We start from the raw sequence: 22746 nt of genomic DNA on the forward strand, positions 1-22746 counted from the left end.
ACTTTTCCACCCGTGTCGTGAATGGTTTCCTTCTGAAATACCAAACTGTAGTTGTGTTTATCGATTTGGAGAAAGCCTTCAACACCAGCGGGAGGACTTGTATCGTCTGTAGTCTTTGCATGTAGAGCTTCCGTGGCCGCATGCTCCATTTCCTTCAGGAATTTTTACAAGGCCGAGTTTTCACAGTATATGTGAGTTCTGCCTTGTCAGACACCTTTATCCAGGAAAATGGTGTGTCTCAGGTTCCGTCCTGAGTGTTGTCCTCTTTGCTATCACTGTTAACCCTATAATGGCCTGCCTCCTGCCGGGCATCTTTGGCTCCCTTTTCATTGACGGTTTTGCCGTCTGTTGCAAATCTCCATGGACCTGTCTCATTGAGCAATGTCTTCAGCGATGTCTTTACTTGTTGAGCACTGACAACGGGTTTCATTTTTCCATTGGCAAAACTGTGAAATTCCTGGGGCTCATGCTCAGTAGGAAACTTTCATGGTCCTCCAATATGTCTTACCTGGCGGCCCGTTGTATGCGGTCCCTCAATGTCCTACTTGTCCTCAGTGGTGCTTACTGGGGAGCAGATCAAACCACCTTTCTCCATTTGTACCGGTCCTTTGTCCATTCAAAACTAGACTACAGGTGTTTCATTAATGCATCTGTGTGCCCATACCTCTTATGCCACCTCATGGCATCCGTTTGGCCACTGGCACCTTTTACACTAGCCCGGTTGAGAGTCTGTGAGCAGAAGCTGCCAAACTACCACTGCTGCTGTTACTTTCTCCTCAGCAGATACACATGCCGTTTGTCTGCCATGCATGGCCACCCATCCTATACCTCCTTCTTTGATGACTCCTTTGACTGCCTGTATGGGGCACATCCTTCTCTGTTACCTCCTGGAGTTTGCTTTTGGCTCTTGCTCCAGCAACTTAACTTCATGCTACCAGCCACTTTCTTGATGGATGTGAACCCTTCACCACCTTGGCTTGATGCAGTGGCCCTTGTTCACCTTGGGCTTCATTCCCTTCAGTTCAGTTTGGCAATAGTACCTTCGTGTACACTGATGGCTTTTGGACTGACCGTGGTGTCAGGTGTGCCTTCGTCATTGGCACTGGTGTTTTTTGCTATCAGCCTCCAGAACACTGATCAGTATTTACAGCAGAGCTCTTTGCTGTGTATCAGGCCCAGCAATACATCCAGCGACACAAGATTTTCAATTACGTCATCTGTCTTGACTCTCTCAGTGCCCTTCAAAGCTCTGTATGCTGTACACTGTCCATCCTTTAGCGCAACGGGTTCAGGAAAGCTGTCACTTGGTTAATCTTGATGGAGCCAGTGTGATGTTTATGCGGGTGCCTGGTCTCATCGGTCTGACAGAAAACAAAGACACTGACATTGCTGCCAAGGCTGGAGTCCTTGTACCTCAACCTACTAGTTCTTACATTTCCTTTGATGATCTCTGTGTTGCTGTCTGTCAGCAGGTGGTGTCACTTTGGCATCACCACTGGTCCTCCCTTCATGGGAACAAGCTTCAGATTATTAAGCCTCTCCCAGTGGCTTGGACGACCTCCTCTCGTCATGAGGAGATCATTTTAGCTAGGTTGCATATTGGTAACTGTCTTTTTAGCCTTCGCCATTTGTTAAATGGTGCTTCCCCACCACTTTGTGCTCATTGCCCTCAACCTTTGATGGTCTGCCATTTCCTTGCAGAATGCTCTTTTTGTAACCACTTACATTCTCATTTGTGTTTGCCGTCTGAGTTACTGGCTGTTTTAGCGAACAACTCATGGATTGTTGACTGCGTTTCAGTTTTTATCCATCATAGCAATATGGCGAAGGACATCTAATCTTTAGTTCACGATCTCTGTTTCTCTATAGCGTATTTTATAGACCTTCATCCATATTTTTAGCTGTGTTCTCTTCCATAGATTGGGATTAACATGTAGTCGTTTTTAACTCCTATATTTGGTGTTGTGTTCTACAGTTTTGACATGAGCACGTATGACTAGTTGTTTTTGTTGCTGCTGCTGCTGCTGTTGTCTTCAATCCAGAAACTGGTTTGATGCAGCTCTCCATGCTACTCTATCCTGCACAAGCCTCTTCATCTCCAAGTAACTACTGCAACCTACACATCCTTCTGAATCTGCTTAGTGTATTCATTCCTTGGTCTCCCTCTATGATTTTTACCATCCATGCTTCCCTCCAGTACTAAACTGGTGATCCCTTGATGTGTCAGAACGTGTCCTACCAACCAGTTCCTCCTCCTCGTCAGATCGTGCCACTGTCTTTTTAGCCTTCGCCATTTGTTAAATGGTGCTTCCCCACCACTTTGTGCTCATTGCCCTCAACCTTTGATGGTCTGCCATTTCCTTGCAGAATGCTCTTTTTTTAACCACTTACATTCTCATTTGTGTTTGCCGTCTGAGTTACTGGCTGTTTTAGCGAACAACTCATGGATTGTTGACTGCGTTTCAGTTTTTATCCATCATAGCAATATGGCGAAGGACATCTAATCTTTAGTTCACGATCTCTGTTTCTCTATAGCATATTTTATAGACCTTTTCCATATTTTTAGCTGTGTTCTCTTCCATAGATTGGGATTAACATGTAGTCGTTTTTAACTCCTATATTTGGTGTTGTGTTCTACAGTTTTGACATGAGCATGTATGACTAGTTGTTTTTGTTGCTGCTGCTGCTGCTGTTGTCTTCAATCCAGAAACTGGTTTGATGCAGCTCTCCATGCTACTCTATCCTGCACAAGCCTCTTCATCTCCAAGTAACTACTGCAACCTACACAGCCTTCTGAATCTGCTTAGTGTATTCATTCCTTGGTCTCCCTCTATGATTTTTACCATCCATGCTTCCCTCCAGTACTAAACTGGTGATCCCTTGATGTGTCAGAACGTGTCCTACCAACCAGTTCCTCCTCCTCGTCAGATCGTGCCACTGTCTTTTTAGCCTTCGCCATTTGTTAAATGGTGCTTCCCCACCACTTTGTGCTCATTGCCCTCAACCTTTGATGGTCTGCCATTTCCTTGCAGAATGCTCTTTTTTTAACCACTTACATTCTCATTTGTGTTTGCCGTCTGAGTTACTGGCTGTTTTAGCGAACAACTCATGGATTGTTGACTGCGTTTCAGTTTTTATCCATCATAGCAATATGGCGAAGGACATCTAATCTTTAGTTCACGATCTCTGTTTCTCTATAGCGTATTTTATAGACCTTCATCCATATTTTTAGCTGTGTTCTCTTCCATAGATTGGGATTAACATGTAGTCGTTTTTAACTCCTATATTTGGTGTTGTGTTCTACAGTTTTGACATGAGCACGTATGACTAGTTGTTTTTGTTGCTGCTGCTGCTGCTGCTGCTGTTGTCTTCAATCCAGAAACTGGTTTGATGCAGCTCTCCATGCTACTCTATCCTGCACAAGCCTCTTCATCTCCAAGTAACTACTGCAACCTACACATCCTTCTGAATCTGCTTAGTGTATTCATTCCTTGGTCTCCCTCTATGATTTTTACCATCCATGCTTCCCTCCAGTACTAAACTGGTGATCCCTTGATGTGTCAGAACGTGTCCTACCAACCAGTTCCTCCTCCTCGTCAGATCGTGCCACAAATTCTTCTCCTCCCCAATTCTGTTCACTACATTCTCATTCGTTAAGTGATACCCATCTCATGTCCAGAATTCTTCTGTAACACCACATTTCAAAAGCTTCTATTCTCTTCTTGTCTACACTGTTTATCGATCATGTTTCACTTACATGCATGGCTACACTCCATATAAATACTTTCGAAAAGACTACCTGACACTTAAATCTATTCTCAGTGTTAACAAATTTCTCCTCTTCAGAAACGCTTTCCTTGCCATAGCCAGTTTACATTTTATATCCTCTCTACTTCGACAATCATCAGTTATTTTGCTCCTCAATTAGCAAAACTCATCTGCTACTTTAAGCATCTCTTTTCCTAATCTAATTCCCTCACCATTGTCTGATTTAATTCGACTACATTCCATTAGCCTCATTTTGCTTTTGTTGATGTTCCTCTTATATCCACCTTTCAAGACACTGTCCATTCCGTTCAATTGTTCTTGTCTGATAGAATTACAATGTCATCGGCGAACCTAAAATTTTTTATTTATGCTCCATGGATTTTAATTACTACTCAAGTTTTACTTTCTTTCCTGTACTGCTTATTTGATATACAGATTGTATAACTCCCTTCTCAATCGCTACTTCCCTTTCTTGCCCTTCAACTCTTGTAACTGCCATCTGGTTTCTGTACAAATTGTAAACAGCCTTTCACTTCCTGTATTTGACCCCTACCACCTTCAGAATTTGTAAGAGAGTATTCCAGTCAACATTGTCAAGAGCTTTCTGTAAGGTTACAAATGCTAGAAACATAGGTTTGTTTTTCCTTGATCTATCTTCTAAGATAAGTCATAGGGTCAGTATTGCTTCACGTGTTTCAGCATTTCTATGGAATCCAAACTGGTCTTCCCCGAAGCCAGCTTCTACCAGTTTTTGCATTCATCTGTACAGAATTTGTGTTGGTATTTTGCAGGCGTGACTTACTAACTGTTAGTTCTGTAATTTTCACACCTGTCAACGCCTGATTTCTTTGGATTTGGGATTATCATATTCTTCTTGAAGTCTGAGGGTATTTCACCTGTCTCATATACCTTGCTCATCAGTTGGTAAAGTTCTGTCAGGGCTGGGTCTCCCAACGCTATCAGTAGCCCTAATGGAATATTTTCTACTCCCGGGGCCTTGTTTCGACTTAGGTCTTTCTGTGCTCTGTCGAACTCTTCATGCAGTATCATATCTCCCATTTCATCTTTATCTACGTCCGCTTCCATTTCCATAATATTGTCCTCAAGTATATCGCCCTTGTATAGACCCTCCATATACTCCTTCCTCCTTTCTGCTTTCCCTTCTTTGCTTAGAACTGGTTTTCCATCTGAGCTCTTGATATTCATTCAAGTGATTCTTTTTTCTCCAAAAGTCTCTTTAATTTTCCTGTAGGCAGTATCGGTCTTACCCCTAGTGATATATGCCTCTACATCCTTACATTTGTCCTCTAGCCATTGCTGCTTAGCCATTTTGCACTTCATGCCGATCTCATTTTTGAGACATTTGTATTTCTTTTTGCCTGTTTCATTTACTGCATTTTTATGTTTTCTCATTTCAATATCTCTTCTGTTATCCAAGGATTTCTACTAGCCCTTGTCTTTTTACCTACTTGATCCTCTGTTGCCTTAACTATTTTATCTCTCAAAGCTACCCGTTCATCTTCTACTGTATATCTTTCCCCCTTTCTTGTCAATAGTTCCCTATTGATCTCTCTGAAATTCTCTAGAACCTCTGGTTCTTTCAGTTTATCCAAGTCCTACATACTTAAATTCACACCTTTTTGCAGCTTCTTCCATTTCAATTTACAGTTCATAACCAATCAGTTGTAGTCAGAGTCCACATCTGTCCCTGGAAATGTCCTACAGCTTAAAACCTTGTTCTTACATCTCTGTCTTTCCATTATATAATCTACCTGAAACATTCCAGTGTCTTTAGGCCTCTCCCACATGTACAACCTTCTTTCATGATTCTTAAACCAAATGTTAGCTGTGATTAAGTTTCACTCTGTGCAAAATTCTACCAGATGGCTTCCTACATCTACATCTACATGACTACTCTGCAATTCACATTTAAGTGCTTGGCAGAGGGTTCATCGAACCACAATCATACTATCTCTCTGCCATTCCACTCCCTAACAGCATGCGGGAAAAACGAACACCTAAACCTTTCTGTTCAAGCTCTGATTTCTCGTATTTTATTTTGATGATCATTCCTACCTATGTAGGTTGGGCTCAACAAAACATTTTCGCATTCGGAAGAGAAAGTTGGTGACTGAAATTTCGTAACAAGATCTCGCCGCGACGAAAAACATATTTGCTGTAATGACTTCCATCCCTATTCGCGTATAATATCTGCCACACTCTCTCCCCTATTACGTGATAATACAAAACGAACTGCTCTTTTTTGCACCCTTTCGATGTCCTCCGTCAATCCCACCTGATAAGGATCCCACACCACGCAGCAATATCCTAACAGAGGACGAACGAGTGTAATGTAAGCTGCCTCTTTAGTGGACTTGTTGCATCTTCTAAGTGTCCTGCCAATGAAACGCAACCTTTGGCTCGCCTCCCCCACAATATTATCTATGTGGTCTTTCCAACTGAAGTTGTTCATAATTTTAACACCCAGGTACTTAGTTGAATTGACAGCCTTGAGAATTGTACTATTTATCGAGTAATCGAATTCCAACAGATTTCTTTTGGAACTCATGTGGATCACCTCACACTTTTCGTTATTTAGCGTCAACTGCCACCTGCCACACCATACAGCAATCTTTTCTAAATCACTTTGCAACTTATACTGGTCTTTGGATGACCTTACTAGACGGTAAATTACAGCATCATCTGCGAACAACTTAAGAGAACTGCTCAGATTGTCCATCAGGTCATTTATATAGATCAGGAACAGCAGAGTGTGCTCCCTGCCGCTGTTGGATAAGCAGCTGCAGCAGCAAGTCGTATAACCCTAGCTTACTTGTTTGTTAGATAGTTTAATTAATTTCTTTGCGTGCTTTTGGGTACTTGCATTGTTTAATTCATATATTTCGGGCGTATTATAGTATTTGACAGTTGTAGCATCGCACTTTAGTATTTACTTCGTAGATTCTTATATAAATTGCGTGTGAGTTTCGTATAGGAGGTGCAATTTCGAGTTTTAGTTACTGTAATCGTAAATTCAGCAGATTGTAGCGCAGACGTTGGGCATTTGTACAGGTTAGTTGATACATTCTTTGCGTGTTTCGCTTGCGTTATCTAGGCACGGACTCGTGTTTCGGTAACTGTTGTTCAACATCGATTAGAATGGACAGGGACTGCGATTGCTGTGTTCGGATGAGGGCTGACTTGGCATCCCATCGCTCACAGCCGCAGTCGGTGCTGACTTCGGTCGCGCAGCTTGAGGCTGTTGCCAATAAGCACCACTGTGGGGAGCCGGACTTGGGTATCACGGGGATGTCAACCTCGTCCCGTCTGTCCCCAGATCGGTCTGCCGCTATGGTTGCCCCGGTTGCTGCCTGCAGTGGGGCTGAGCCCTCACCTGTGGTTAATTGGGAGGTCGTTCCAAGGCATGGCAGGCAGCGAAAGGCGTCCCCGGAGGCTGATCAGAAAGCCTCCCCGGTGCGTCTGACAAACCGGTTTCAGGCACTGTCTCTGGCTGAGCCAGATGCAGCTGCCTGCCCTGTTTCAGGGGATCATTCTCAGCCTTCAAGGTCCGGGCAATCGCAGAGGGAGGGCTTACTGGTAGTTGGGAGCTCCAATGTTAGGCGCGTAATGGGGCCCCTTAGGGATACGGCGGCTAAGGAGGGGAAGAAATCCAGTGTGCACTCCGGGAGGAGTCATTCCTGATGCGGAAAGGGTCCTTCCGGATGCCATGAAGAGCACAGGGTGCAGCCAGCTGCAGGTAGTGGCACATGTCGGCACTAATGACATGTGTCGCTTTGGATCTGAGGAAATTCTCTCTGGATTCCAGCGGCTATCTGATTTGGTGAAGGCTGCCGGTCTTGCTTACGAGATGAAGGCAGAGCTCACCATCTGCAGCATCGTTGACAGAACCGACTGCGGACCTTTGGTGCAGAGCCGGGTGGAGGGTCTGAATCAGAGGCTCAGGGGGTTTTGCGACCGTGTTGTCTGCAGATTCCTTGACTTGCGCCATAGGGTGGTGGGGTTTCGGGATCCGCTGATTAGGTCAGGAGTTCACTACACTGAGCTGGTGGCTACACGGGTAGCGGAGGCTGTGTGGCGTGGACTGGGCGGTTTTTTAGGTTAGAAGGCCTCGGGAAAGTGCGGGATGGGCTGCAATGTCAATGGGTGCTTGGCAATTACAGGATGTGCTTGGATCAAGGAACAGTCGGAATTATAGTTGTAAATTGTTGTAGTTGCGCTGGAAAAGTCCCTGAGCTTCAGGCGCTAATAGAAAGCACAGAAGCTGATATCGTTATCGGTGCAGAAAGCTGGCTAAAGCCTGAAATAAGTTCTGCAGAAATTTTTACGAAGTCTCAGACTGTGTTCAGGAAAGATAGATTAGGCAGAATTGGTGGTGGAGTGTTTGTGTCTGTCAGTAGTGGTTTATCTTGTAGTGAAGTCGAAATAGATACTCCGTGCGAATTGGTGTGGGTGGAGGTTATACTTAACAGCCGAATTAAGTTAATAATTGGCTCCTTCTACCGACCCCCAGACTCTGATGATACAGTTGCGGAACAGTTCAGAGAAAGTTTGAGTCTCGTAACAAATAAATACCCCACTCATACGGTTATAGTTGGTAGGGACTTCAACCTACCCTCGGTATGTTGGCAAAAATACTTGCTCAAAACCGGTGGTAGGCAGAAAACGTCTTCCGAGATTGTCCTAAATGCTTTCTCCGAAAACTATTTCGAGCAGTTAGTCCACGAACCCACGCGAATTGTAAATGGTTGCGAAAACACACTTGACCTCTTAGCCACAAACAATCCAGAGCTGATAGAGAGCATCATGACTGATACAGGGATTAGTGATTACAAGGTCATTGTAGCTAGGCTCAATACCATTTCTTCCAAATCCATCAGAAACAAACGCAAAATAATTTTATTTAAAAAAGCGGATAAAGTGCCACTAGAAGCCTTCCTAAGAGACAATTTCCATTCCTTCCGAACTGACTATGCGAATGTAGACGAGATGTGGCTCAAATTCAAAGATATAGTAGCAACAGCAATTGAGATATTCATACCTCATAAATTGGTAAGAGATGGAACGGATCCCCCGTGCTACAAAAAACAGATCCGAACGCTGTTGCAGAGGCAACGGAAAAAGCATACGAAGTTCAGAAGACCGCAAAATCCCGAATATTGGCTAAAATTTACAGAAGCGCGAAATTTGGCACGGACTTCAATGCGAGATGTCTTTAATAGGTTCCACAACGAAATATTGTCTCGAAATCTGGTAGAAAATCTGAAGAAATTCTGGTTGAATGTAAAGTACACAAGCGGCAAGACGCAGTCAATACCTTAGCTGCGCAGTGCCGATGGTACTGTTATCGACGACTGTGCCGCTAAAGCGGAGTTATTGAACGCAGTTTTCCGAAATTCCTTCACCAGGGAAGACGAATGGAATATTCCAGAATTTGAAACACGAACATCTGCTAGCATGAGTTTCTTGGAAGTAGCTACCTTAGGAGTTGCGAAGCAACTCAAATCGCTTGATACGGGCAAGTCTTCAGGTCCAGATTGTATACCGATTAGGTTCCTTTCAGATTACGCTGATACTATAGCTCCCTACTTAGCACTCATATACAACCGCTCGCTCACCGATAGATCTGTACCTACAGATTGGAAAATTGCGGAGGTCGCAACCCCACCACCCTATGGCGCAAGTCAAGGAATCTGCAGACAACATGGTCGCAAAACCCCCTGAGCCTCTGATTCAGACCCTCCACCCGGCTCTGCACCAAAGGTCCGCAGTCAGTTCTGTCGACGATGCTGCAGATGGTGAGCTCTGCCTTCATCTTGTAAGCAAGACCGGCAGCCTTCACCAAATCAGATAGCCACTGGAATCCAGAGAGAATTTCCTCAGATCCAAAATCGACACACGTCATTAGTGCCGACATGTGCCACCACGTGCAGCTGGCTGCACCATGTGCTCTTCATGGCATCCGGAAGGACCCTCCCGGAATGCACACAGAGTGCACACTGGATTTCTTCTCCCCCTTAGCCGCCATATCCCTACGGGGCCCCATTATGCGCCTAACATTGGAGCTCCCAACTACCAATAAGCCCACCCTCTGTGATTGCCTGGACCTCTTTCATTCCTGACCCCCAGTCCATATTCATCTACTACTTTCCCTTCTCTTCCTTTTTCTACAGTTGAGTTCCAGTCCCCCATGAAAATTTTCATTTACCTTCACTATCGGAATAATTTCTTTTATCGCATCTTACATTTCTTCAATCTCTTCATCATCTGCGGTGCTAGTTGGCATATAAACTTGTACTACTGCGTTAGGTATGGGCCTCGTGTCTATCTTGGCGACAATAATGCATTCACTATGCTATTCATAGCATCTTATCCATGTTCCTACATTTTTATTCATTATTAAACCTACTCCTGCTTATTTATAAACTTGTATTCACCTGATCAGAAGTTCTGTTCCTCCTGCCACCGAACTTCACTAATCCATTTCCCTTTTTAAATTTTCTAACCTACCTGCCCAATTAAGGGATCTGACATTCCATGTTCTGATCCGTAGAACGCCAGTTTTCTTTCTCCTGATAATGACGTCCTCCAGAGTAGTTGCCGCATGGAGATCCAAATGGGGCACTATTTTACCTCCGGAATATTTTACTCAAGAGGACACCATCATCATGTAATCTTACAGTAAAGCTGCATGCCCTCGGGAAAAATTACGGCTTCAGTTTCTCCTTGCTTTCAGCTGTTCACAAAGCAGCACAACAAGGACGTTTGGGTTGATGTTACAAGGCCAGATCAGTCAATCATCCAGACTCCCCTGCAACTACTGAAAAGGCTGCTGCCCCTCTTCAGGTTTCTCTGGCCTCTCAGCAGATACCCCTCTGTTGTGGTTGCACCTATGGTATGGCTATCTGTATTGCTGAGGCATGCAAGCCCCCCGACCAACAGTGAGGTCCATGGTTCATGGGGGGAGACACTAGCTATGAATTTTAATTTAGCTGTCAGTTACATGAAACTGATACAAATTGAAGTGATAGAGAGAGGGAGGAGGGGGGGGGGGAGGGGGAGGGAGGGAGAGAGAGAGAGAGAGAGAGAGAGAGAGAGAGAGAGAGAGAGAGAGATTGCATTGTTCATGCATGATTTTTGTTGTATTGATTCTTTTTAAGGGAACAGATATTAAACTATCGTTTTTTGTACTTGGCTTGTGAAGTCTTAAATACCCAAAATTCAGTTTCAGTTGAATTATAACTAGGCGTTCATGCAGCATTACACCACAATGCATTCTATATTATAGTTATAAATATCAAATACAGATTACAGATAATGTAATCCCTCTCTTCATGAATTTTATGCCGTATTGGTAATTTATGACAGGTTAAAACTGTGTGGTGGGGCATGAATATGGACATTTGCTGCATATTACACAGGCTGGAATATGGACAGGAGGGGGGGGGGAGTTGTGGTTGCTTAAGAGGTGATTGAAAGAAATTAAACTAAACAAAAAAGTGTGTGTTTATTACAATGATACAATTCACATTCACACTCTTCGGGAATCATAGAATTATACCAAGAGCATCTAACAGCAATAGGGTGGTTAGCAAGAAAGTTATTTGAACTGGTTACAGACCGTAAAACCTTACTGAACAATGAAGAAAATGATAAGAAGCTTTAAACTTGTAGGGTCCTATTGCACATGTTGAAACTGACAACCATGTTTGTATGCTGCTTCTCATGGGTAGTAATGTTACAATTTAGACACCCACTCCCATACACTTTGTGGTACAATTCAGATCTTCAGCTTGTCATTGATTCCTCTCTACTCCATCAAAATTTCACAGAATATCTCTCACACCCAAACCTTCAGATACTCAGGTGCACATCAAACATTGTGTGTTGATAGAGTATAAACCAAAACACTGATTTAGTTTGTGCTATGTGTTGTCGTCCAATAGAAGATGCGTAAACGATAATTAAAAGTAACACCAGAACCACGAAATATAGGCAAACCGTATCTGTGAGATCAAAATGTGAAGATCTCGGGTAGATGAGTTGATAGAGCATCAGATCATTGTACTAAAGGTCATGAGTGCTAAACCCACTGATGGTGATTTTTTTTTTTTTTTTTTACAGAGTATGCCTGAAATTGTTAAATGGGATACCATTTTTCTGACATGTGAAAGGACGTTTCCGTTTGTAACAATGTTCTTTTGGCAGTCTGCTTTCACTTCATTAGTTGAAAGTAGCAAACCTATACTGTACATGTGTATAGATAGGTGTGGTGTTACCTATGCAGATGTACGCTATAGGTTTGCTAATATCAACTAACAAAGATAAGGCAGACTGCTTAAGGAACATTGCTACAAACTTTGAAACATCCTTTTACACAACAGAAAAATGTTCTTCCATATAACAATTTTACATGTAGTCTGTTTAAAAAAATTCACCAGCAGCAGGCTTCAAGCTTAGGACCTTTAGCATGACAATCTGACTCTGTACAAACCCACCTACCAGAGATCTGCACACTCAGAGCTCATAGATACGGTTTGCCTATACTCTGCAGTTCAGATGTTACTTTTAATAACTGTTTACGCATCTTCTACTGGATGACAGCAAACAGCACAAACTAAATCAGTGGTTTGATTGATACTTTATTGACACACAACGTTTGGTACCGATCTGAGTGTTTGAATCTGGAGGTTTGGGTGTCAGCTCTAATTTCTTTCACAAACAGTAAGCCTGAAGTTATGTTAAACATAGACTCTTCTTCTTATCTCCCTTCTTCATATGAGGCCTCACAGTCATAAAGTGCAGCACTACATCAGTTCCACCAAGGATATCAGTCACATAGCGTCATTAAGTTTGGAACGGAAGCAAGAGAAACAGTGACATAGCTGAAGCTTTGAATCGGTTCATGAGGCATTCTCAGATGACTTATTCAGATGGAAACTGACAGTAAAATACAGTGTGTGTGTTCAAGCCCTCATCTGGCACACAGTTTAATCCAGCTATAGGTGTTTATTTACATTTAAGTATTTTAATGACAGTAGAAATGACAGCTCATGAGAGTATAGTGGTTTTGTACAGAATATTCAGTAGAATTTGTGAAGCTTATCCAAGATCATTGGTATCCTGATAAAAAATAAGACTGTGAAAGAAGCAAATTCTGTACAGTAGTTCATGATAAATACTATAGATAATGCTGTGCCAGAACATCTCACAGTTAAAAAATCATTGATTACAATATTAATTATTTGTCGAAGTCCTCATGAGGAGTTGCTTTTAAGTATAATCATTACATCAAGGCCTTGTTCCTGTTGGAAATTTTTAAAGGACGTTGTACACTGTGTGTGATAGAATGTTGCTGAACTAATTTTGTTTTGTTTTTGTTTGACAATATTTCAGAGATGCAGTTCACCACCATTGAGTGAAGTTCTGTCAGATCTACGAGCACAACTTGTGCAGTTCGCTGCATTAGTCTTGCAGGGCTCTTTAGACAACTGGCCTGAGGAGAGACCCACAAGTGCCACCTCTGGGTCAGTGGGAGGTCTGGGAGTGTCAGAATCCCTTCTTTTGTCACCTATTCTTTCACAGACACTGCCTCGAGGATTCCTACCTGAACTTGTATCTCGAACTTATACATCACCAGGCCCAGGAGATGCCTTCTCAAAGGTAGGCTGTGTCAGTATTGTACTACTTTGTGTTTACTTGCACAGTAGTAAGTCCTCCAGTTAACTGTTCTTCTGTCTTACTGTGTAGGAAACATGACCTTTTCTCCCATTATTACAAGTCAGAAGGTAAATAGACACTTGAGTAAGTGACATAATTTATTAACATTGTTGAAATAGTGATTCTTATATTTTTTTGTTGATTAGTGATTTGTTGCATGAAATTAAAAGAAAAAAACTATTACTTCTTCCTTTCCACTCTTCCAAGTTTGATAACTAAAAATGAGCAAGGTATACGTAATAAGGCTGTTAGTAAACATTAGTGTTGCAGAATACACTGATTAGCTTTACTTAATCAGTTTATTATGTTCATAATCTTGTTAGATGACAGAAATTGTGTTTGTATGTTGCATTTTATTAATGTTTCCTGCATTTGTAATACAATGTTAAACTATAAATGCTTCATGTGTCAGGTTTTGAATATATGTAGTGACTTCAGAAAGTAAGTTATTGTAGAGTGCTGACAGCACTCAATAGGGTGAGTGGTCATGGTGACAGGCCAGTGGCAGGTCTGCAGCACTGTGGCACCATGTCTCACAAGGAGACTCAGTGCAGGCAGCAGCTGGCTCAACACAGTCTCAAACTCATGCCTGCATCTGGCAGTGCCCATTCGCTTCATCATCTGGCATGGAGCTGGTGTCTTGGTGGTGCTGCTAGACTTCAAATGAATCTGCTTCAAAATTTCATATCTGTTTTTACATCAAAGAGGTGACACCTTTGTTGTATTACTGTCCAGTTCTTGGTCAGGTAGCTCACATCCAGGGTGTTGTCATGCTCTCTTGACATTTCCCTACGCACATTGGTTCTTACTGCTAAGCGGTGCAAGTTCCCACATAATATGACTAGCTCATCTCATAAACCTTCTGCTTATGTGTTATTCTAATTCACAGGTTGCCACTCTGCACTTACTGGTACATAGTTGCTACTGCAACGTTTCATGGCGGCTTTCTTACAGTATCTTACTGATCTCACTAAAAACTGAGTAGCAAGACTACACTGCCCATCTACACAGGGAAGACCCTGCCCCTCAGGTCTTGACCAGGACTGGTTTTCCACCATGGCTACTTCCACCTTTGAGCAATATGATAAGTGCACACCAATAGACTGGCAATTCCTAACACTATACACTTACTACACTAAACTTTAGGAATGTGTTCCATCTTCCTCAAACCGTACAAATTTATCTCCATCTCTCTCTTGGGGGTCCAGTCCACTAGAACCTAGACTACCCATGGATCAGGTTCTTCAACAGCTCTTAATCTCAGTAAATAAAAGCAATGCAGAGCAAAATCAGAGTCACAATGGCACTATGAATTGTGACACACAAGGTCATGTTTACTCAGTGTCTACAGCTCAGTGCTGTTCCGTGTGTTGCATTAGTTGCTTTGCAGTGATCCACCCCTCATGGGCGGATCTTAGTGAATGGAATAATCTTGGTTCCCAGGTTTTGTTAAGGAAGTTAATGTTTTGTTTAGGCAACATCTCGAAGGGCTTGTCCAGCCAATATAGCTTGGCTGTATTATATTTAAAAGAGTAACTCCCATTGTTGTAGCCAGGAAATGAAACGTTGGTGCTGTAATATCACACATGGTTCCATTAACTAACAACCAACGGCCTCTTAACTCAAATCACTTGCTCCCATGAGCTTCCCTTTTTCTTAGCATTTCGCAACCACTATTATGTCGTACACTCCATACACCTGATGTAATATTGCTTTCTGGAAGTATGGCTTTGACCCCATCACTTTCTTTCAGGATGGCACATGTGCTTCCACCCATCTGGATTTTGCAGGTAGGACATATGATGACCATCCCACTTTGGCATTGCTATAATTTCACTACCACATACTGATTCCCATCATCCTTCACTATTACCCTCACTGACACATACAACCATACACTATCCATTTTTACATCAACAATTGTGCCATGGCAGTAGGAAGACAGGTTCTGGCTGATGGACTCTGCTGCTAGTTGTTGTTATGATTATAATTATCTCTGCACCTTTCTCAGCCACTTCAGATATTGCTCAGATGACAATAAGACCGGACTCGGTTGCCCATGGAATGACTGATGAACAGCATCCTGCAATTCATCAACCCCAGATACTATCTTGTAATGACTGCAACAGTCTCGTCAGTGTTATTGAAGCCTTTTATACTTTGCATCCATATTTGAACTCTTTCTAAATCTCAGTTCAGAGTGCTAACTGGTGTCTTGGCAAAATCCATTATCTTTCTTGTGAGCTATCGAAGCATGCATGTGTTGTTTAGCATGCTACTTTCCAAACCCCCAGTCCATGTGGAATGCCACTCAACAGTCGCTCCGTTTCCTTCTGCCAATTTTCTTGTGGCCTTTGACATCTTGATCAGCTCACTTAATGGCGTTTGCATCCACTGTCCCAAATGTCATTTGCATCCACTGTCCCAAACATGATCTTGAGCATCCTGCCTCCAACATCTGTCAATTCCCTTTTTATCCTTCAAGACTCATGCGGCACTACTTCTACTACTTCCTGCATCTGTTCCATCAGTTGCATTTAAGCCACAAGCATTTTCTTGGGTTCTTCAGATACTTCACCCAATACGCCATTACTACTTGCTAATTGCTGCAAACCCAAAAAGACCTATTCCAGCCTCCTTATCTCATTCTGTTGTTCCTATACATTGAATACCAAACATAATGGCCGTTTGATCTAGATAATACCACATACTGCTGCCTGGAAAACAAATCTCCTCCATCCAGGTGATGATTTTGCTGTACCCCCACTCTGCTCCAGCCGAAGAGATTCTAGCAATCTTCTTCCCTCACCTTTTCCGAACTGCACTCTGAGGACAGCGACTGTTGTCACCTCATCTCTCTCCAGAAGCCTGCTTTCTCTGAACAGCACTTCTCACCAGTAACAAAAGAAAATCTTTATTTGAACAGATACATATAATTTACTCAAAATTACTTCGATAATATACACAACACACAAAGAAAAATAACCAAAACCACAAGAATCATAATAAAACACAAAATATGATGACTACTTCCTCAATCTTAACAATACAGTGTATGAGGAATGTGGAGTTCCTTCTCTTTCTGCTTATTGTCCTGCTTCGTACTTACCCTCTCTTCCTGGGTCCCTTAATATTACCCATGTGATTGCTTCTGGCACTCCCATGAATGGTTATAAACATCTGACATGTATAGTCATCGATCTCTTTGGCAGATGTAGCTTCACATTCACAGGTGACATGGTTTCAGTCACTTGGTATGGGCTTTGGTACTGTGTCACAAACTTACCTTCTGTTTCGGAGTATAAGAACTGGATAGCACTCACCTTGCATTGAGGCAAGTTCCCCTACGCTTTACTGCCTCCTGTTGCCTTTCCAATGCCTTGGTGTTTGCTTGTTGGATCTTCAACACATCTCACTGTTTTCACAATTTTTCAGGCTGATTCCCATTTCCTGATCCTTTATGCTTAATCTCGTTGAATGGTGTGGCATCTTCTTGCCATACACCACCTCGAATGGCGGCAACACAGTGCTGGTGTGTACCTTTAAATTATATGCAGTCACTGCAAAAGTTAAAATACACTCCTGGAAATGAAAAAAAAGAACACATTGACACCGGTGTGTCAGACCCACCATACTTGCTCCGGACACTGCGAGAGTGCTGCACAAGCAATGATCACACGCACGGCACAGCGGACACACCAGGAACCGCGGTGTTGGCCGTCGAATGGCGCTAGCTGCGCAGCATTTGTGCACCGCCGCCGTCAGTGTCAGCCAGTTTGCCGTGGCATACGGAGCTCCATCGCAGTCTTTAACACTGGTAGCATGCCGCGACAGCGTGGACGTGAACCGTATGTGCAGTTGACGGACTTTGAGTGAGGGCGTATAGTGGGCATGCGGGAGGCCGGGTGGACTTATCGCCGAATTGCTCAACACGTGAGGCGTGAGGTCTCCACAATACATCGATGTTGTCGCCAGTGGTCGGCGGAAGGTGCACGTGCCCGTCGACCTGGGACCGGACCGCAGCGACGCACGGATGCACGCCAAGACCATAGGATCCTATGCAGTGCCGTAGGGGACCGCACCGCCACTTCCCAGCAAATTAGGGACACTGTTGCTCCTGGGGTATCGGCGAGTACCATTCGCAACCGTTTCCATGAAGCTGGGCTACGGTCCCGCACACCGTTAGGCCGTCGTCCGCTCACACCCCAACATAGTGCAGCCCGCCTCCAGTGGTGTCGCGACAGGCGTGAATGGAGGGACGAATGGAGACGTGTCGTCTTCAGCGATGAGAGTCGCTTCTGCCTTGGTGCCAATGATGGTCGTATGCGTGTTTGGCGCCGTGCAGGTGAGCGCCACAATCAGGACTGCATACGACCGAGGCACACAAGGCCAATACCCGGCATCATGGTGTGGGGAGCGATCTCCTATACTGGCCGTACACCTCTGGTGATCGTCGAGGGGACACTGAATAGTGCACGGTACATCCAAACCGTCATCGAACCCATCGTTCTACCATTCCTAGACCGGAAAGGGAACTTGCTCTTCCAACAGCACAATGCACGTCCACATGTATCCCGTGCCACCCAACGTGCTCTAGAAGGTGTAAGTCAACTACCCTGGCCAGCAAGATCTCCGGATCTGTCCCCCATTGAGCATGTTTGGGACTGGATGAAGCGTCGTCTCATGCGGTCTGCACGTCCAGCACGAACGCTGGTCTAACTGAGGCGCCAGGTGGAAATGGCATGGCAAGCCGTTCCACAGGACTACATCCAGCATCTCTACGATCGTCTCCATAGGAGAATAGCAGCCTGCATTGCTGCGAAAGGTGGATATACACTGTACTAGTGCCGACATTGTGCATGCTCTGTTGCCTGTGTCTATGTGCCTGTGGTTCTGTCAGTGTGATCGTGTGATGTATCTGACCCCAGGAATGTGTCAATAAAGTTTCCCCTTCCTGGGACAATGAATTCACGGTGTTCTTATTTCAATTTCCAGGAGTGTATATGGCCCAGCCCGTATGGTGACAGTTCATGCAATAACTAAGTATCCTCCCAATCGTCCAATGAACCTTCTCTGCCCTTCCATTTGATTGATGATGAAATGGACTAGTTCTTAATTTCTTCACTTTAAACAACTGGTGGTCTTCTTCATCAGGTAAGATAAGAAAATCGTCCCGTTATCCATAATTATTGTCTCCGACCTCCAAACTTAACACCCATCTACTCACCATCAGTTGTGCGACTGAGACTGCCTCTTGGTCCAGCATAGGCACCATCTTTATTCAATGAGAAAAATGGTGTATTATAGTCAGCACAAAATGATTCCTTGCTGGCCTTCCATAGAATGGTCCTAATAGATCCACCTTAGTAACACTAAACAGTTCCACTGCATCTGGCAATCTCTGCAATAGTATTTGCTCCTGTCTCAAATCCGCATGCTGTACACAGTTTCTGCTGTACTTATTAACATCACTTTTCCTTCCTCTCCAGCAGTACTTCTCTGCCACCCTGTCATTCAGCACTCTGCATCCCCCATGGCCAGATAAAACATGATCACGCTTTTAGCTCAGCACTTCTTTTCTTAACTTCGTTGGTACAACCACTTGTGGTCCTGATCTCATCACCCTATATAGCAACCTGTGACACTTGGTGGACTGCTGCTGCTAACTGTACTACTTACACTCCCTGCAGCACTCTGTGTTTTGTGCCACTCGGCAGTGTCCTGACCTAGTGCTTGTAGCACCACTACCTTCCTGCTTAGCGTGTCCTCATTTCCATATTGTCCTCCCTGGTTTGTAGATTACTTTGCACTCGAATTGGCTGAGGTTTAATGCCAAACTCCTCACTCTACTAGATGGGTCCTTCAATCTTAATAACCACTTCAAAGCAGCATAATCAATCACTACTTTAACTTTCTTCCCATAGAGGTAACACCAGAAGTATGTTACTGTGTACACCAGGCTAAGCATCTCTCTCTTTGTGGTAGAATATTTCTTCTCAAGTTCATTCAGTTACCTCGAAGCAAAAGCAATAGGATACTGCTCTCCATTGACCTCCTGACTCGGAACGAACTCGAGTGCACGGTTTGACACATCAGATGATAACACAAATTTCTTCTGAAGATCTGGAGACACTTACACTGAACTCAATGTAAGAAACACTTTAACTTGATAAATGATTTATGACACTCCTCAGCTGACACAAATTTAATATCTTCCTTTAGTATTTTTGTAAGCAGCCTTGGTCTGTTCGCAAAACACCTCGCAAGTTTTCAATAATAATTTCCAAGACCCAGTAAAGACTGTAACTCTGTGCTCATTCCTGGTACTGGAAAAATCCTGCACTGCCTGTATCAATCTCATATCATTCCTCACACCAACCTCACTAATTACATGACCTAAGTAATTTATTTCTTCTAATGTAAAGTGACTTTTTCAGTAATCATTGTTAGATGAGATACTTGCACCTGCTGAATGCTTTCCTCAGTCTTTGCCTATGTTCTCTTGAAAAGACGATTATGTCATCCAGGTACACTAAACAGTGATGAATCATCAGTCTTTCAGCACTCTGTCCAACAAACGCTGGAATGTAGCTGGCGCATTCTTTAAACCAAATGGCATCATTTTGTACTGTTAATTTCACCAAGTTACTGAAAATGCAATCTTTGCTCTATCCTGTGGAGCCACCTCTAATTGCTGGTACCCACTCTTCAAGTCTCTCATCAAGAGATACCGGCAATGCTCCATGTTATCAGTTGTTTTTGTGATGTTTGGAATGTGGTAAGCACCTGCCGAATTCTTACTGTTCGAGTGGTGGTAGTCGCAGTAGAATCGATATTTCCTCAATCTGTCCGAAGACTTCTGCAGTATAATTACAATTCGTGCAATACTTTCTCCTTCTTCTATGATGCTGGTCAACTGTTAATTGATAAACTACTCCAAAATTGGCTGCAGAGACAATGGTATTCTGTACAGCCTCCAGTACACTGATGATTCATTCCCCATCAGAATCCTGTGTTGGGTTAAGGGTACTGCAGGCAAGAGCCCTTTTGTCAAGAACGAGGCTTGAATCTCTAGCAACAGTTCTTCCACCTGTTTCCTCTCTGTTCCCCTTGCAAGCCTCACTTTCTCACACAATGTAATCTTAATGGCATCCTGTGCTCTTCTATAGCCTACGCCCTCTGTGGAGCAATATTTCTCTTCCGCAGTTTCTAACATTGCCACTAATGTTCCCTTTAATAGCTTAAACCTCCTCAGCACCAAAATTATCCACATTGCCTCCACCCCTTTCCTGTATGTGTACAATACTTCGTCTCACTAAACAACTTGCTGCTTCTAATACTTCACTATCCTCCAGCAGTTCCAGTATGCACAGCATATCAACTGGTAAGTCAGGCATCACATTCACTCACAGCAACATCCCAAGTACCACTCAACACACAATCAACCATTAAGCCTTAATGTCATTGTTCACAGCTTAACTGGATTACCTTGTACAACAGAAGATACTCCTCACGACAGATCAGCATTGATGACAGTTCCTCCAAGTCAGAATGTCCTCGCACTAAGTTCCACCTCAGATCATCAAAGATCAGTTATGACATGATATTGATGCAGAAAGTCTAACCCTAGGATTGTCCTGGTGTCCTCACTTACATTTGACACCACTTCCACACACAGCATAAACTTGGTTGTCTCTAATTAAAAATTCCCCGTTACCAGCCCCAGTGGCCATAGATCATTATCCCCTATCCCATGCAAATTATAATGTGGTGGGTCAAATAGCTTCTTACCCTCTAAACCTCTCGAGGCCACTGACACATGCGCCCTAGTGTCCTACAAAAATGTATACTTCTTATAATGTATGACACCCATTGTGGCACATTCTGCCCCTTGCATTTGTACTTACTTCTTTCTCTTCTACTGGAACACCTTTCTGCAGGTCTGGGGCTCTCTTTTGAGTTTAACGGGTGCCTCTTACCACTCAGACCAGCCCTACCATTATTCTATAATAATGCTACTGGTCCACACCATCCCTACTATTATTTGTATAATACTGCTGCTGCTCCATATGACTCCCTATTATTATTTCCAAAAAACCACTCATAGTTTGTACCACCCTTATCACTCCATGGACAATGGCATTGCTTCTGCACATGCCCTGCATTCCCACAATTAAAACATCTTACATTTGTTGCAAATGCATTTCTGTGATCTTTAAATCCCTGTCACACATCAATCCCTTGACTTCCACTGCTAGCCTAACTGCCACATGGAGATCTGTGGGCACAATAGTGTGCACCCTCCTATACATTTCTGGTGCTGTACCCTTAGAGGAAGCATCAAGTGGCCATCTTCCTGTAGCCACATCTTGTTTGTCTCATCACTCCATGTCAGTTCATGTGTACCTGCATTAAGTTTTCTAATCCTGTCTCCAAAGCCCTCTACAGCTTCATTATGTCACTTAGATGTTATAGGCCTACTCAGCTGTTCATGGAAAAACTGTGCACTATTATGTTTTCTGCATGGTTACTGTACCAACTCTTGCCTAAGTTGTTTAAAAGTTCCCAATTTGTTCAGTACCTTTTTACATCATACGAATGATTTCACTTCCCTCATCAGACTCAGCCTTCCTATTTGCACAAATTGCTTGTCCGACGAACCCGCTATTCCAGCAATGGCAAGAGATCCTCTATAAGCGACAGCATATCCTTGGATGACCTACTGGAAAAGGGAGAAACAAAGTTCACAATGGCTGGGTCCACTCGTAGAACCTGTGATTTCAACAGCCCTAACTCTTCCCCATTCTCTGCCAGCTTATCATTCACAAATATATGCAGTTTCCATTTTTTCAGCAAGCTGAAAGAACATTTGGTGGGAGGGGGAGGGGATATTTTCCAATAAGGATGATGTTCACACTACAGTTCTCAAATGGTTCATGACCAAGGAGTGAACTCTTATTGTTGAGGAACTGAATGATCACAAGATCATTCTGACTTATGTTTAGTGAGACTGTGACTGGGGCTTTGTTGAAAAATAATGTCAAGTATGTGTGTCACTTCGAAGTGTACTGCGACACTCAATAAAAGTTACTTGGTCTGCCATAATAATGTGTAACTTACTTTTTGATGGTCCCTCATATGTGAAATATTGTAATCACAGTATTGTACTGTTCCTGGTACATGAAATAATTTTTAAAATGTACATTCACAGCTTTCTTACTTCAGTTGAGGTCTGTTGTA

The 22746-nt window shown here is 43.3% G+C and overlaps 1 protein-coding gene across 2 annotated transcripts in view; it reads left to right on the plus strand.

Moving 5' to 3' along the window:
• LOC126337038 (ubiquitin conjugation factor E4 B) overlaps positions 1-22746 on the plus strand; it is a 277773-nt gene that overhangs the window by 56132 nt on the left and 198895 nt on the right. For both annotated transcript variants that reach the window (XR_007565033.1, XM_050001343.1), the window contains exon 7: positions 13183-13449. Coding sequence is in view for 1 of the 2 variants with exons in the window: in XM_050001343.1 (XP_049857300.1) it covers positions 13183-13449 (267 nt within the window). In the remaining variant the exon portion in view is untranslated. The remainder of the gene's footprint in view (positions 1-13182; positions 13450-22746) is intronic.

Source organism: Schistocerca gregaria, chromosome 2, assembly GCF_023897955.1.
Source record: "Schistocerca gregaria isolate iqSchGreg1 chromosome 2, iqSchGreg1.2, whole genome shotgun sequence".
Lineage (NCBI taxonomy): Eukaryota > Metazoa > Arthropoda > Insecta > Orthoptera > Acrididae > Schistocerca > Schistocerca gregaria.